General features: G+C 47.9%; 1 protein-coding gene across 2 annotated transcripts in view; it reads left to right on the forward strand.

The window, feature by feature from the left end:
- LOC127020961 (guanine nucleotide-binding protein G(o) subunit alpha) overlaps positions 1-14,653 on the forward strand; it is a 133,605-nt gene extending 118,952 nt beyond the window's left edge. For both annotated transcript variants that reach the window (XM_050903833.1, XM_050903832.1), the window contains 4 exons: positions 1,255-1,383; positions 2,085-2,214; positions 10,249-10,402; positions 14,387-14,653. In XM_050903833.1, coding sequence (XP_050759790.1) covers positions 1,255-1,383; positions 2,085-2,214; positions 10,249-10,402; positions 14,387-14,574 — 601 coding nt within the window. In that variant the 3' untranslated portion in view covers positions 14,575-14,653. The remainder of the gene's footprint in view (positions 1-1,254; positions 1,384-2,084; positions 2,215-10,248; positions 10,403-14,386) is intronic.
- Positions 14,654-16,031: the final 1,378 nt, after the last annotated feature.

Here is a 16,031-nt window from a genome sequence, read left to right on the forward strand (position 1 = left end):
GTCATTCCTGCCCCGCTGCCTCTTTGGGTGACATCCAGGCTGCCAGAAGCACAGAGATCGAAGGGCAAGACCACTGCTCATGCACAGACCTGCTTTATTATATTCACAGTATATTGAAAGCATCTCATATGCATTAGATTGATGCTCCTGGAGCTAGAGGTGGGCATTTAGGCCCTGTAATGCACCTCAAACCCCCCTTAAGAGGAACTGGAGTGTCTGCGTGCAGCTCAATGGCAGTGAGAAAGACTTTACTGTGTGATGCAGCTCTGTGTTTATAATTCATGTTAAATTGTAATCCAAATTCCTCTTTTCTTTATAAATTATATTTAGTTGGGCTGAGTTGTTTTGAAAAATTGTCTTGAATGTGGATGAAAAAATGGATTGTGGTCATGTGTGCACAGCTGTTGGGTTCCTCTACAAAAACATTGCATGCCAAAAGACAGGACTTCCTACCCAAAGCTTCAGCCCATGGAGGCATTGCCTATGTTCATAGATTTTAAGCCTGGAGCAGAATAAGGGTAAATGTTTTAAAACTATCCAAGTGTTTCAAAAAGCTAAATCTCCCCTCTACCCCCCAAAAAACCCCGATTTATACTCCCAGATTATCACCATCTAAGCGGGCCCCTGGATTTTGTCCAAGCACTGCATCTCCCGCAGTCCCAGCCCTATGCTGGATTTCAAACTGAAGCAGTGACTCGCTTGGGCAGATTCAGCTCCCTTCATTTGAGCTGACTGAAAGCAAGGCATCTCGGCGGAGCAAGCCGCCCCGTCTCCCTCCCTTCCCAGCGCAGAGAGAAGCATCTCCCAAAGGTGACTCGACCTGTCTGCTCTGGGAGCGAGACCTATATGCTCCAACCTCTTACCTGAATAAACACTTGCAGAAAAGCACGTGTGTGTGCAGGATCCAGCACAATGGACCGATTGGGACCTTCATCCCTCAGGGAATAAAAATAGCAAGTAATATTAAAAATGTGTATTTTCACAGATTGCAATCAGGGCTCACAACACACGCACACTTAATTTCCTGCTTTCAGTTCACTATCAGATTTTATGCTTAGGTTAGTGGGGTTTGTTAACATTTCTTTTTCCCCAGAATAGGATTTTTTTTTTCCTTTAACTACAATGCATTCAGCCATGAAAAATGAGATTGAAAAAGATTAATAGGAAGCTGAAGGATTCATCTGAGATTGACAAAGATTAATGTGTGTCTTATTCTTATCTGTTTGTTTTTTTTCTTTTCCCTTCTTCTCTTAGCTACCTAGACAGCTTAGATCGAATCGGAGCTGCAGACTACCAGCCCACGGAGCAGGATATCCTCCGAACCAGGGTCAAAACAACTGGCATTGTAGAAACCCACTTCACATTCAAAAACCTCCATTTCAGGTTAGTCTAAAACTGTCTGTACCGGTAAATTTTCAAGGCATCTCTTTGTCACAGCGTTTCCCCATAGCTCCCAAAGGAGAAATTGTTAAATTGCTGGTTAACACACTGCAGAGGACACGGCATTTTGGGGGGGTCAACAATATGCGATGTTTGACAATCCTGTCTTGAAAATCACTGCCTTTAAGACAGGAGCTCACGGTACCTTCTTCTAACCCAAACGACACCGCTTTGTTGGGAGGTATAATATGGGATCAGCCCCAAGTCTGATCAAGCTCATAAATGTAAAAATATTTGGCCAAATCTTTTCTCTAAAGTGGGTCAATCGCATGTGGTTAACGCTGTATATTGACCCTCATGATGCCAGCCAGTAGAGAGGAGAGGGCATGAAGACAGAAAGCTGCACACACAGTATTTAGAGCATATAAAACTCAAGAGCACGAGGTCCCCACCTCCGCAGACCCTCTGGGACCCAGCACGCTGCTGAGGCTCTCCCACAAATCCCCACATCCCTAGCTGTTACTGCTCCTCCTGGTCCTCCTTGGCTCCAGGCTCTGGAGGAGAAGACCAAGCCAGTGGTGAAAGACCTGTTGCTCTGTGTTTGGAGCCTTCCAGGGACCGTATGGTCAGAAAATGCCAAGACTGCTAAAGTTTCCACTTAACTAAGAAAGAGCGGGTGCTGACAGTCTTCTCCTGTGCCGTAGGCTCTTTGATGTCGGGGGCCAGCGGTCAGAACGCAAGAAGTGGATTCACTGCTTTGAGGATGTCACAGCGATCATTTTCTGCGTCGCGCTGAGTGGCTACGACCAGGTGCTCCATGAAGACGAAACCACGGTGAGTCTAACTGGGTCTTGGAGGCCCCAACATTTCTTTACGGGATACTGCGTAGCCAGCAACTGCTCAGAGATCGCCGAATGCTCACTGGGGTGCTACAGTAATGTGCTTTTGTCAGTCACTCCCCCTTGACACTGAAATCTTGGGGAGATTTGTCCTCCTCCACGCTCTTCGAAATCAAGTCTGCGTGCCCAGGTAATGCTTCCTTGCACCGGTAAAGTTACAGTGTTTTATTTCTCCTTTCTAGCTGACCTGTGTGTTTTCAAAAGTGTTAACGGGACCCTGTGTCCAGAAAGAGGAGATATAGCTAGATGGGCTTTTAAAACAAATGTTAAGGAAGCGGTCGTGCCGTGGTGCAGAGGTGCAGGACGGCTGTGCACGCCCGAGGCAGGCTCGGGCTAGGAGTATAACCTATTTCTTCAGGCTACAGAAATTCATTTTCCTGAGTGAGTCTGGAACTGTTTAATTCCTCAGGTAATTTGTTCTAGGAGAGCTTTTATGACTTCCCACTGTGACATTAGGCTCAAAATACCATCTGGAAATAAAGCTAGTGAGGAGCTGTGTGCTCCCTGGTATTAGAGTGCAATTAATACAAGTGAATTAAATACGCAGAAAGGATGCAAGAAGACTCATTACTGTATTCTGGCCGTTCATTCAGTGTGATGGGGATGCATGCTTTTGGGACTAACGATGACTGCGGCGGGCACCCAGTTGCATTTGTCTAACGAGAAGGAATCGGAGGCCATGCTCAGACTTGGTAATGATTTCATCTGTGCCCAGGCTGCGGCAGCACGGAGGGCTCGCTCCTGCCAGCTCTGTCTCTCTGAGGCTCTTTACTCTCCTGCTGGTAAAGATGTCAGGCTTGCAGAAAGCTGTTGATGAGGAAGGAATCGAGGGCAAGATTGCTGTTAGGTGTCAGTTGCCTCTTCCCAAAAAGACTGGGGGGGCTGTGGTTTCTAGCCTCTTTGAGCCAGGTTTGTGAGCTCTAGCAAACTGATGAAGTCACCCGGTTGTTTGGGTCATATTGATACCAGAATTCAGGGTGACATTGATGTCACGACTATGTCCCTCCAGACTGACTGAGACGCCCTACACCTTCTCATGTCCACTCATTTGTAATCCTCAGTTGTCACCTCCCTCTGATCCCGGCCCCGATATGCTCAAGGATGATCAGTCCTGTAGGATTTACTGGGAAGGAACCAAAATCTCCTGACGTGATTTGAAAAACCCAGCCATTAGCTCAATGCCATAGAGCTCTGCAGCTGGGCAGGGGAAACACACCCAGGAGATAAAGAAGAATACGCAGGGAGAGGGCAGACCCATGGGGCAGGGAGCGAAGCTGTGATCTGACCAGAGAGCAAAGTGCTCTGTAGGTATGACTTGGGCTATGACACTTAAATCGTGAAGCCAAAGGCAGCCTTTAACACAAGTCACCTTTGGGTGCCGACCTAGACAAGCCAGAGCCTGTGATTCAAAGCCACGGAGCACAAAATGGAAGGGCCTAAATGCCAATGCCATTTTTTAAATGTCAGCCTTAACTCAGCTCCTCTGAGAAGGAGGTTACAGCATCTCTCCTGGGGATGCTGAGCTCTGCCAGTGACTGTCCATCACCGGGTACCACCCCGGTGATGAGCAGGGTGCCAGCTCAGCCTCCCCCCTGAAGTGCCCCGCTGCAGAAACTGGGATTTGTGCAGCTCCAACTTTCCTTTTGCATCAGGAAAGCAGGCTTGCACTGCTCTGGCACAGCGCTGACATTTGCTTGCTATTTCAGTCCCTTTTCACAAAGCGTTTCTGGGGATGCTGAGCAACAGGAGGGCAGAGGCAGCTGCTGTTCATTTACACATTCGGCGTAAACAGGGAAAGGATTCGGCATCGTCACCGCCGCGCCTGCAGGACGCCCCCGCCTAACCCAGATAAACAACCCTGAGCGAGGCCAATGCAAATAGGAAAAAATGACGGTGTCAGATCTTGTCTGCCCTATTATACCCCCAGCACAAACGGCAGGTGGAAAACGCGGCACCCGCCGACTCGGTCCTCTCCCGGCTGAACCCCCAAGCGTTCGGTCTCCTCCCTGCTAACGTGGTTCCTCTCCAAAAACCCAGCAGTAAAAGCAGCATCTCTTTAGTCAGCTGATTTGCCGTCTGTCTGCATCCGTCACATCTGCTGGCTTTAATGACGTAAATCAGCTTTTATTGCTTCTCACTTAGAAAACACAAAGAGGAGGCAGCTGAGAGAGTGAGCTGGATGCTGCTCCTCCATCTTCATTTTCTATAGAGATGCTTACTACGGTCCGGGCACTGCCAGCTGTATTAAGCCACTGAAGGTTTGGGGGCTGTACAGATGTCTCTGTGAATATGAAAAGACTTGTAGAGCTTTCATTGCTGGTGTGGAGCCACGAGAGGGCAAGAGCCCTACTGCGTCTCAGGTGCCCAAAAAACCGCTTGCAAAGCCGGTGCGTGGAGAGAACAGCTTTTCCTCGTGCACTCGGCGCCCTGTTGACAATAATCACAGGATTTCACAGGGTCTTTTCGCACTTCTCTAAGTCAAACCACACTTCAGGCGGATGAAACTGCAGTTCAGATGAAGTCAGCCTAACACGGAGCGGGGGCTCGCCTTGTTAAGCTCGGTTAGCACGAGGGCGTTGGGACCAGTGTAGTTGTAGGGTCAGCTTGTCTCACTGAAAAAAGCTGGTGAACAACAGGTTTACTGTGAATCCTTCCAGATGAGACTGAGCAAAGAGCTGGTTAAACAAGGCTGGGTGAAACGCCCCCTGACCTGTCCCTGCCCTTAAAATTAAAGCGCAGCTCTACACTTGTAAATTTTTTTTGTGGTTTATTGCGCTCTTTGTTTTAGAAGACTGAGCACCCATCCTCCTGCAGCAGCTAAAAAAAAGCTATTGTGTGCGAAGCCATCACTCCCTAAGAGCAAGTAGTCTTTTATAAGGGATATATTTTCTCTCCAATTCCCTGCCACAAAGAGCAACACGGCGGGAGTCGAGGAAAGGAAGTACTTCTCTATGTCCAGATCAGAAAGACATAAATAAAATAAAGAGAACTTTCTGCATCTGTGATTTCTAGCCCCATACATCCATAAAGACCATGTTTTGCATAGAAACCCCCGGTGCTGTTCAATCCAGCCTCTCCCACTGCCTCAAACACCTTCTTATGCCGCTGTTGGCAGATCTAAACTGCTTCCCTGCGTGCCTGGCTCCCAGGGGCGAGGAGCAAGCCTACAGGGAAATTCAAGCAGTGCCTTCATCAGTCCCATTGCTGCCAGCCACAGCCCACAGCTAGAGCTCACGAGGCAAAATGACACCCTCTGCCCAGCCCATCCAACGCACAAGACACTGTCTTCAAGGTATTACACCTGCCTCTGCCTTTACCGACTCCATCACAAGGAGCTGCAGGGCTCCCTGCCATGTTTGTACACAGTGGGAACGTCCTGCTTTAACTGACTGAACAACTCAGTGGATTATGTCTTTGCATAACAAGGCTATTTTGTCTCATTTGTGACTTTATGTTTCATAAGCTGAGGTTACAGGAGGAAAAGCCTCAGATCTGTAATCTGGGAGGAGAGGGACAGCAGTCATATTAATCGGTAAAACTGGAGAAGACGATTAACAAAGGTAGATTTGCGTTGTTCCTTCTAAATGGAATTCCTAATGAAATTTAAAAAGACAGCAATGGCGTGGGACCTACCACGGGAATCGAGACTATCCTCTTTGTTTTTTTCCTCGCAAATTCAAAGGAGTCATGGCAAGAGAGGGAGATGTTCATGCTGCGCATTGCTGCCTCTGCAACTAAGATATTTAGGTCATCCATATCTAGCCAAGACATGCAAGTATTGTTTGTGTCCCCATTGCTGAGCATGGGATGGGTTGAAGGTACTGTGCTGGTGACCTTTGGTGTGCATTAGTGTTGGCCTGCTGGTTCGTATTTCATTGCACGACCTGGTTAGCGTGCTCTCTCTGCTGTCATTGGGCAAGGAAAATTGAATTGCAGTGCTCAGAAATTGCCTTAGGAGTGACAAAGCAAGTGAAAGTGGCTTGGGCATCGTAGGAAATGTAAGCAGGAGGGGGAACATGGAGTTTCTGTGCTTAGGATAACCATCAGTGTCCTTATAGTTTGCATGACAGTTAGCACTTAATCACCAAGGAAAACAAAAAAGATTGAATTGACTGCATGATGCAGAAATAACCAGGTCTCCTCCCATGCTCTGGTGAAAAAAAAGAAGGATTTTATGAGTGTTTCTGCCTGGGCAGAGTCTTGACAGCAGCATCCTTTCTCCCTCACACTCAGTAGAAAGCTGTTTGCCCTTCACATCAGCGATGGGAACACGCTGTGCACACACGGTTGTGCAATGACATCTGAACTCAGCTATAAGCAATTCTGTCTCGTCCTGCACAAGAACAGTTAACTGGACTAGTAATTTTTATGGGCGAGTGGTTATTCCTCTGTAACGTGGCTGGTGGGGCTGCTTTCCTTGTTGGGATATAAAGTATTTGCAGGCGTAAGGATTTAAAATACTGATTTTGAAATAGGCAGTGACATTAAGAAGCCAATGTTTCAAGAGCCCTTCCCTTAATGACAGACCCAACATAAAGTAGGAAAAAGCAGCACAATGGGTCCAAAAGCAGGTGAAGTAATTTATATCACTTCATATAAAAGTATGAGAAGTGTAATCTTTAATGCCTCCTAGCAGAGCAGGCACGTCTGCCCCATCACAGCAGCACGGGTGCTCCTGAGAGGGGCCATGGGGAAGCTTTAAGGGACTAAAAGGGTCTTTCGCTGTGGACTTACTGGTAGGAGGGGGATTATTTGCAGGCTTTAACTTCTCACTCCTCCTTTAGCAGCAGCCTGTCCTTTTACATGTGGTACCCAGAGACTGCCTCCCCATCCTCGCGTCTCAGCCAGGACCCACCTGAGCTGTTGGAGGTCTCCTACAAACATCTGTTGAACGAATAACAGTTGGGAACGGAAAGGAAAGGGAGGCAGCAAGGCATTCCCGATGTTAGGCAGCACCAGCACAGCTTGCGTTCATGCGTGGGCTCCCGGGACCCCTCCTGGGATGCGACAGCATTTCCCACGTGGCACCCAGGTACGGCAACAGGAGCTTCCGTACCTGTTCGCCAGGATATTGCTCCGCACCTTTGCCACACACAGAAAGCGGTTCCTTGCTTTTGAATAATGTCTTCTTCTCTTTAGTGATGGGGAAGGAAAAGGTGGATTTTAAGACCAGAACCTTTCCCAGGTAAATAAAGATGAGTGGGCAGAGCGGTGGTTATATTTACTCAGCTAACTGGCAGAGCTGGGGGAAAAATCAACATGTAGAGATCAGAAAGCCAGGTCAGGCAGCCTTAGGAAGCTTCAAAACTTGCTCCTGGAATCTGAAAGGAATAGAGGATTTTTATTGTAACTCATTTTCTACAGGGATGTATTGGTTTGTGCGGTGTGTATGTTCTGGTTACGACTGAATGCTAAGAGTCACTATTTCTTGGGAAAACACTCTCATTTCCTAACAGGTATTAACGCAAGTTAATCAAACTATATAAGAGAAGCAGAAGGATTTCTGTAGGATCCTTACATAGTCTTGCTACTGTAGGAAGGTCAGCTTCACCTAACCGCGAAGCCCAGCTCAGGAGGAGTCCTCAGCTTCTATTTCTTAACCAAAACCGATACCACCCGTGGTGCTTCCTGTGCCACAAGGCGCGGTTGCACACCGCTGCTCCCCGCCGGGGCTGCGCAGCATGGTACGGGGCTGGCGAGGTGCAGCGTGGTAAGTACGGTGACCTCCAGGCTGATGGCTGCTGCAGAGGAACTATTGGTTTAACCCATGGGCAGTGTTCATGTGTTTCTCCATGCTTTTATTTTAAATCAGCAAGGGTGATAAAAATGTCGATAAAAATGTTCTGTGAGGGACCCTGCTTAAAAAACAGTTAATTATATTTGCTTTCTGTTCCCCTGACTGCCCTCCACTTTCTTCTCCCCTCCCAAAGGCTTTGGGTAGCCAAGGATCTCCTGTACAAAACCTTTGCAGGTTTCTACATGGTTACAATTTTGACACCACAAGTAGCAAAGAGGAGCATTGCTCCGGGGCTCTCACACCAGGCAGTACAAAATGAGTTAGCAAAAAACAGCACACAGACATGGGATGATCCAGATAAGCAACATCTTGCAACTGAGACCCAATAAGTAAATGCATTTTTACGTTTGTACATGATGGCGTCTTCCCCGTGTGTCGGTACAATGCGTGGTGGGGAGATGCTCGGTCATTTCAAGTCTGGTAGCAAAGCGTGTGGTATACGGTACAGCAAATTGCGTGCGTCCTGTTTCACTCCGGGTTGGATCGGATGTTTCCTTCATCCATGGAGCCACTTTTATCCAAATAAAACATTCAGCAGCAGCTAAAGTATATCAATGAAAAGGAAAGCGTTAATGGATAAAGTGCTGGGCTCAATTATGCTGCCAGAGCGGGCGTGAAATGGAGCGGGAGAGGGGTGAAAGGCCCCGGCTGCCTCCTGCACCACTCCGAATTTCCAAATGTAGGGGGGAACACATGCTGCACCCGCCTTGAAAAACCCTCCGGCAACGAGACCGTGCAGCCCTGTTCTCTCTAGCGTCTCTCCTGCGGTCGCTGTAACCAGTCTCGTATGTGCCCTAGCGGGTTTGGGGAGTGCTGTCCCAAGGAGATGCTGCTGGGAAAAGCCGAGGAGCCGGTCTGGTCTGTACCATGCTTTGCCTTTGATAACCCCCTGACTCTTGGGTGTGCTTCGTCCTCACCGCGCCTGCTCTCTCCGCTACGCGGCTCCCGGCTGAGAGATGGCCACGCGACCGGCGTGCGCACTCCGGCGTCGGCCTCGCGTGCCAAACATCGCCAGCCTCGGCACCTTCACAGCTTTTCCTCGGCCGTCTGACCTTATCTAGCCAAACAAAGGCCAAAAAATGAGCATTTGAGAGACCAACCAAATTTGGCAGGTATGACGCTTCTCTTGAACCAAGAAAAAAAAACAAAAGAAAAAGCGAGTTGAGAGTTGAAAGCAGCAGGGAACATGACACTTGGTTGACTTTGCCGTGAGCTCTTTCCACCACCATAAAACCATGTGGCGGACTTTGCAACTCTCTAACTGGTCTGTTTTTTTCATTCCTCTTATCTCTCTCCTTTCCTGTGTCGTTTTTTTGCATGACCTATAACCAAAAAGCTGACTTCTCGCTGTGCGTGCATTTGAACGTATGGCTCTTCTGCTGGCGAGTAGCTAGTGTTCTTCTAGAGGCATGAGCTAACATCAGTGGTAGCTGCCTGACTTCTAGTCTGGTCGTTCTTAGATGCCCTTCGTTACGTTTTTCCTTTTTATACTATTTCCTCTTCCTTTTTCACTTTTTTTTCCTCTCTGCCAGACACTTTCTGTTGAGCCATCTTCCAAGAGAACTAAAAAAGAAATTAAAGAAATTAAAAGCCCACCAACAGACAACAACACTAAACAAAATAACAAAACCAGGCAAAGGTCACGGCAAGGTCATTTCCAAAATTATGTCACCTTGATGTCTGCTTCCAACTCTAGATTAATTCAAGGATCTACCAGTCCTTGGTTAATGTATCCAACCAGTTGTGTGCCACACACACTCGAGAAAGTAAAAAAAAAAAAAAAATTTAAAAAATTAATGAAAACGTTTTAGAAAATCTGCATGAGCTACATGGACACATAAATCTGATCAAAGGGCAAAAGTAGCTCCCCATCCATGCATGGTGCATGATGATTTCTATGAGCTGGGATCCTGTAAATTATACACTATGCAAAATCAAAACAGCTCTGTATAGTTAAATGCCCTTAAGTTACTAACTGTATGTCAAATGTTATAGGGATTGCATCTGTGTATGTATACGTTCAGCTGTATGTATACATAAATTTATTATTGTATATTGTAGCTTCTCTTTTTTTGTTTTCCTCCTTAATTTAGTTGTTTTAGATTTCCCTACATGTTGAACATCCCTGAGTCGCTGCCTTTGGCCTGATGTGATCTCTCCTTTCTATTGCAGAACCGCATGCACGAATCACTGAAGCTTTTTGACAGCATCTGCAACAACAAATGGTTCACAGATACGTCTATCATCCTCTTTCTAAACAAGAAGGACATATTTGAGGAGAAAATTAAGAAATCTCCACTGACTATCTGCTTTCCTGAGTATACAGGTAATGAGAAAGCTGGCTGTACAGGAGTGCATAGCGAAGGGATCACGGAGCGTTTCCCATCCAGGCTGATACTGTCGTGTATCGCAGGCAATGAGGCTAAAGATGCATAGCTAGAGCTCCCATTTGCTTCACTGCAAGTTTTATTTCAATAAATGCCATAGGATCACCCCCACCATGTTTAGTGGTCCACTTAAAGTGTGAGGATGACTTAAACGCAAGTTCTTTGCCAGCAAAGGGCCACCACAACTAATGCGGGCTTTTGATCTCTGCCCCACGGGCGGTTTCGATGGGGAGCCAACACCTGCAGGTGTGGGGCTGGCAGCACGCTCCCTAAACCCGTGCCCTGGTTCCCAGCGTCGCTCAGGAACACGAACCCTCTTGCAGGCCTTTCAGAAAGACGCAGTGAGCTTAACCATTCCAAATGGGTGACTGGTGGGAGACCAATGCGCGGGGTTTGTTAGGCTGTCCTCAGCTGGAGTCCACCTTTGCTGTTTCATAGCCCCTCACGTTCCCCTGTGGGTCCTGGCTGACCACAACGAGGATCCCTCTGTGGTTCCTGGCCACTGCCCCACTGCCAGGCACCGAGGGGCTGCAGGATCAGCCCTCCAGCGTGCAGACAGCAGGCCCCACAGCTGGGCTGCTTCAGCTCAAGCTGTAAATTTTTATCACGTTAGTTTAGGAGGTTCCCAGTTTCACTCTCAGGCTCGCTGACATCAAGCGTCTGGACATGGAAACGCTTCCAGTTAAATGCAGATAGAAAACATTCCTTTGTGCTTCATTTTCTTGTGCACTGGCCACCCACACCTCTTAAGCCGTAGTGCAGACAGAGAAGAGCCACAGCAAGCCATGCCCTGAGCTGGGCTGGGGAGAAGGAGGCCTTCGTGACACTGGGAGATCAGAGCAGAGGCTCTGCAACAGGGCAGCGGGCAAGAAGCCCTCGCTTCTGCTGGCTGCCTGGCATCTGACCTGCTAATGATGGGAATACATCACCCGTGCAAAGGCTGCAGCTGCACCCCGCCGCTTCCCGCTGCATCTCGCCGGCTTCCACAAACCCTCATTACCATTCTGAGACAGCATAAAAATAAACTTTTATCGTCATGAATTATTTAAGCACACCAGAGACATCCAGATGAATCAAGCCGACAGACAGAGAAGCAGATCTCTTTGTCAGGAAACGTAGTTGTGAACCGGGAGTACCAAGAGTGTCACATTTCTGGGCAGGCCAACAAATTATTAACCAGAGCTTCCTATCTCTGAGCACTTGATTTTTCACTGTGAATAGGCAAAAGCGATCCATCATCGCTGCTTTGGGCTGAATGGTCTGTGGCCATGGAGCGGAACGACTCCATCTGAATTCAGAAGAATATCTGCAGGCTTCCTCTCCAGGGAAGGTTTGGATGTTTGTCACTACCAACACATTTCAGCCATCTACTCATCTGCTTGCTCCAGACAGAACCAACATATTCCTGACACGTTTGTCTAAAAAGATCAAATAATGGAAATTTCAGTGTCTTTACAGTTGAAAGCTCACAATAATGCCAACCCCAAATTTTTCTGGTTGCAAATTAGATTGCTGCTTGCCATCTTTTGGATGGCTTGTAGAGCAGCTCATCACCATCCTCTTTATAGCGGCACTTCTATATACCGGAAGATTTTTATCATGCCCTCTTCCTTTTTCCCTTTTCTCCATGAAGCAAACCTGCACCTTTCACTCCCTGATCGCATTTTGTGGACCTGATTTTGTGGATCCTCACTGAAGTCTCCCGGTAACCCCACTCTGAAATAATTTTCTTACAGATTCCTGATGGCAGAGAGACTAGAACAAGAAGGAATGTCATTGTAGATAGAACTTTTCCTTCCCAAGCTATCCCAGCCCAAGAGAGGAGTTCAGTGGGGGAGGGAGACCCTCGTACATATGTAGCTAAGCTCTCAGCTGACTACACAGAGGAAAACAAATATAGCTTGTTTCTGGAGCACTTCAGCCCCAAGTGAACCAAACCAGTCCTCCCCAAATCTCAGAGTACCCCAAAGATGCTCTAAATTCCTTCGAGGTGCTGTTCTGGAAGCTGGGAGTTATCGCAATGCCAGGGACCCTCCACAGACCTCTTGTCTCTCTTGTGCCATCGGAGAGGGATGGAAGTCTGAAGGCTGAAAGTCCTTCCACTGATCCAACAGGGATCTGAATCAGAGGTGAAGAGTATCCCACCCCCAGGCATTCAGCAGCGCTGTTAAAAGTTGGAAGTTAGCTCATGCTAACGTTAAGCCCAGACTTTAGACCCAAGCACACACTTCAGCTTGCTCGCCCCTGCTTTGCTGACCACAGCTCAGAGGGTGAAGCCTTGTGGCCTTGTGAAAAAGCAGCATTATTAGAAAGTTGCCCTGGAGTTAAAAAAAATTATTTGATGAAAGCCTATAAATCAAACAAGCGGACTTTCAACATCACAAGTAGGTTCCACAAAATGCTTTTAATAAAATGAAGTTTCTGATGTCCATTAGCTCTGCTGACAGAGAATTATTAGAACACTGCATCCACAAATTTGCTTGCTGTATGCTGGAGCACTGACTGTTTCCATCCCCTTAATTCACTCATGCTTTTAACTAATCCACAATACTTAGCAAAGCAGCAGCAGAATCCAGGGCGTGTTTTAAACCAAGCAGGCATTAGTGATTCCCTGCTCTCCCAGAAGGAATGCAGCATCTAAATCCTCATGCCTTTGAACAACCAGCTTCCCTTTCATAAAATATCCTCCTGGTTGCGCACAGTATGTGGAACTGTTCCCAAATTCTTTACACAGGTCTTCATGCAAGAACCTGCTCCCGGAAAACATTTTGCTTCTCTTACTCGAAGCATATTCTCAAGTCTCATGGTCTTCATGAGCTTGTGTCTTCAACTAGCAATGCACGTACATGCAAGTGCAAGTGATTTCCCAGATCAGCTGCCTTCAACCACAGCAAATCTCAAGCCCAAGTAAGCTTCTCTCTAGCAGATAACAACATTTCCCATCACTGAAGCGTCACGGAGGGAGAGGGATCCAAGAGCATTAGCAGCGTTACCACTGTGGAGCCTGCCAGGGCTCGGGGGCACGCGGCAGTACCCAGCAGTGCCGGAGGGCTGCACTCCAGGCCAGCCAGAGAAACGGAGTTGATCAGAGCTAAGGAGGTGCCTGAGCGGAGCTGTGTGTGTGTGAGCAATGTCAAGGCTGGCCGGGGGAGAAAGGATCTGCTCTTTCGCATGACTGCTCTTAAGCTTTTTTAACGCAAAACCTGATGGTTAATAAGGTTTGGCACAGACATCTCTGTCCATCAAAACAAGAAACTCCTCGTGCTGTGATTTTAGCCACAGCTCTAGCAGAGGGTACTGCGATCCTAATTCCTCACAAAGGGGGACATTACGTATTAGCCTTTTTGTATTTTTTTTGAGAAAAACCCACTTTGCCCCGTAAGAGAGGCTGGATCTTTTCATGTCCTTTTCTCTTAGTGATTCAGGGAAAGGAGGGCACGGTAACCAATACTGCCCTCAATTCATGGGCATTTTCGCTCTTCTTTTCCATCAAAAGCTGAAACTTTAATCAAAAAATCTAAAAAAGGAAAAAAGCTAAGCCTCTTCACCAGGTCAAGCACTTACCACATTCCTGGCAGGTTTCTTCTCTTTTTTGTCACCATGATGTGGAATTTCTTCTGGTTTTCCCATCATAGCCTGTTTAACACTCAGTTCCCTCATCCGTTTCATCTCTAGAGACTATAAACAGCAACTCAGAATAAAAATACAGCTGAGCTGACAGTCAGAGAGCATCTCCTCCCTTGCAGCAATCCTGGCTGGTAATAGTGCCCGTCCCTGAGATGGAGATGGGGCGGCTGGGCTGCAGCAGCCCCGTACGAGCTCCCCATGTCCCTACGACAGGGTGCTTGCAGGCACCCTACAGATTTAGGGTTACGGGATTGCTTTAACTCGCTCTTTTTCCTTTCGTCTCGGCTCTCTTATAGGCCCAAACTCTTTCACGGAGGCGGTGGCTTACATCCAGGCTCAGTACGAGAGCAAGAACAAGTCCCCCAACAAGGAGATCTACACGCACATCACCTGCGCCACCGACACCAACAACATCCAGTTCGTCTTCGACGCCGTCACGGATGTCATCATCGCCAACAACCTGCGGGGATGTGGACTCTACTAAAGCCCTCTCCTCCCCTCCTCTCCTCATCCCCGCCGGGAGCATCCTCCGGTCCCGCGGACAGGTCCTCTCTCTTTCTTTTTTTTCCTCCTGAGAAGATGAGGAGGAGGAAATACGTAAATCCCTCCTCCCGTCCCAGAAAACTTTGCAGCAAGTTCTGCTTTCCCCAGCCCCGTTTTATTTTGTTTTGGTTTATTTTTGGTTCATTCCCTTGCTGCCTCGTTCTACTCCTCCGTTCCAATTCACAGTGCTGTAGAGGGAGCTAACACGTTTCCCACAAAGTGCATTTCAACTGCCAAAAGACAAAAATACTTCAGTTTTAAAAAAAGAAAAAATCAAAGCCTTAAAATACTGGTCAGCAACAGTGTAGTTTGGAACTGAAACTTTTTTTCCTTGAAATTAAGGGATATTTTTAATTCTCCTGGTTATTTATCTTTTTTTTTAAACACTATTCCTTTGGGAAGTGCTAGATACAACATGATCATTTTGAGGGTACCTTACGGCTCCAGTTCCTATCCCAAAGCCGGAGGGGTCGGTGTTGAACGCAGCCGCCGCAGCTTGGATTTGTATATTCTCCTTTTTTCCAGACAGCTATTTGAACAAGTAAAACAGCCATATCGAGTTCTGCTGGTGTCTAAGATGGACACAGTAACAAAACCTACTAAGCCTTGTCTAAAAGCATTCATTACCGGTAACAGTTTTACCTCAAGTTTTTCAAAATTAATGTTAAAATTTGTCTAGTGGTTTCAGCAACCTGTTTCTTAGGCGCTTCGCTGGATGCCACGGCGCCGCTGAGCTGAGCGGGGCGGTGGCAGCTGGGCTTGGACCCCCGAAGCGTAGGCAGCGAGGATGCCCCGGGGATGGCGTCCTGATGGGGACCCCGCGCACGGGGGCATCCTGGCGAGGATGCCAGCCTGGGTACCCAGCGACCTTTCCCAAAGCACCTCCCAGCCGAAGTGATTTCAGCACAACCGCTGCTCCTGCAAACACGCAGCATCTCTTCCTAAACTTCGGCCCTGAAATGCTGGGGTGCACCAAAAATATTTAGCGCCAGCTTCTTGTAGGCAGGGTTTGACCTGCAAGTACCTGAAATGCGGAGAGGTGCTTTGGGAAACCTCACCGTGCTTGGGTGACAGCAAGGTGTGCAGGAGCCTCGCGGCTCTTTACTGCACCTCAGGCATCTAAATACCCTTGAGAAGCCCTACCTTGCACCCTGAGCCTCCTCGGCCGAGCAGAAGCAGGTAGCTTGCCTGTGTCATCTCCTGCCTGGGCATCCAAGAGAGACAGCTCCAGGTTTGGATGCCAGTCAGGGCATCTCTTTACCAGTATCTACAGCAAGAGGGATGGTTTATACTGGCCATGTAGTGGCGAGGGAAGGCTCAGGAAGCTGATTTGAGCCAAGTGATGGAGGAGGAAGGAAAACTGCAAGGAAGAGAGGGAAGGGAGGAAGGAAGAGCAGG

This window comes from Gymnogyps californianus, chromosome 12 (genome assembly GCF_018139145.2).
Source record: "Gymnogyps californianus isolate 813 chromosome 12, ASM1813914v2, whole genome shotgun sequence".
NCBI classification, from domain to species: Eukaryota; Metazoa; Chordata; class Aves; order Accipitriformes; family Cathartidae; genus Gymnogyps; species Gymnogyps californianus.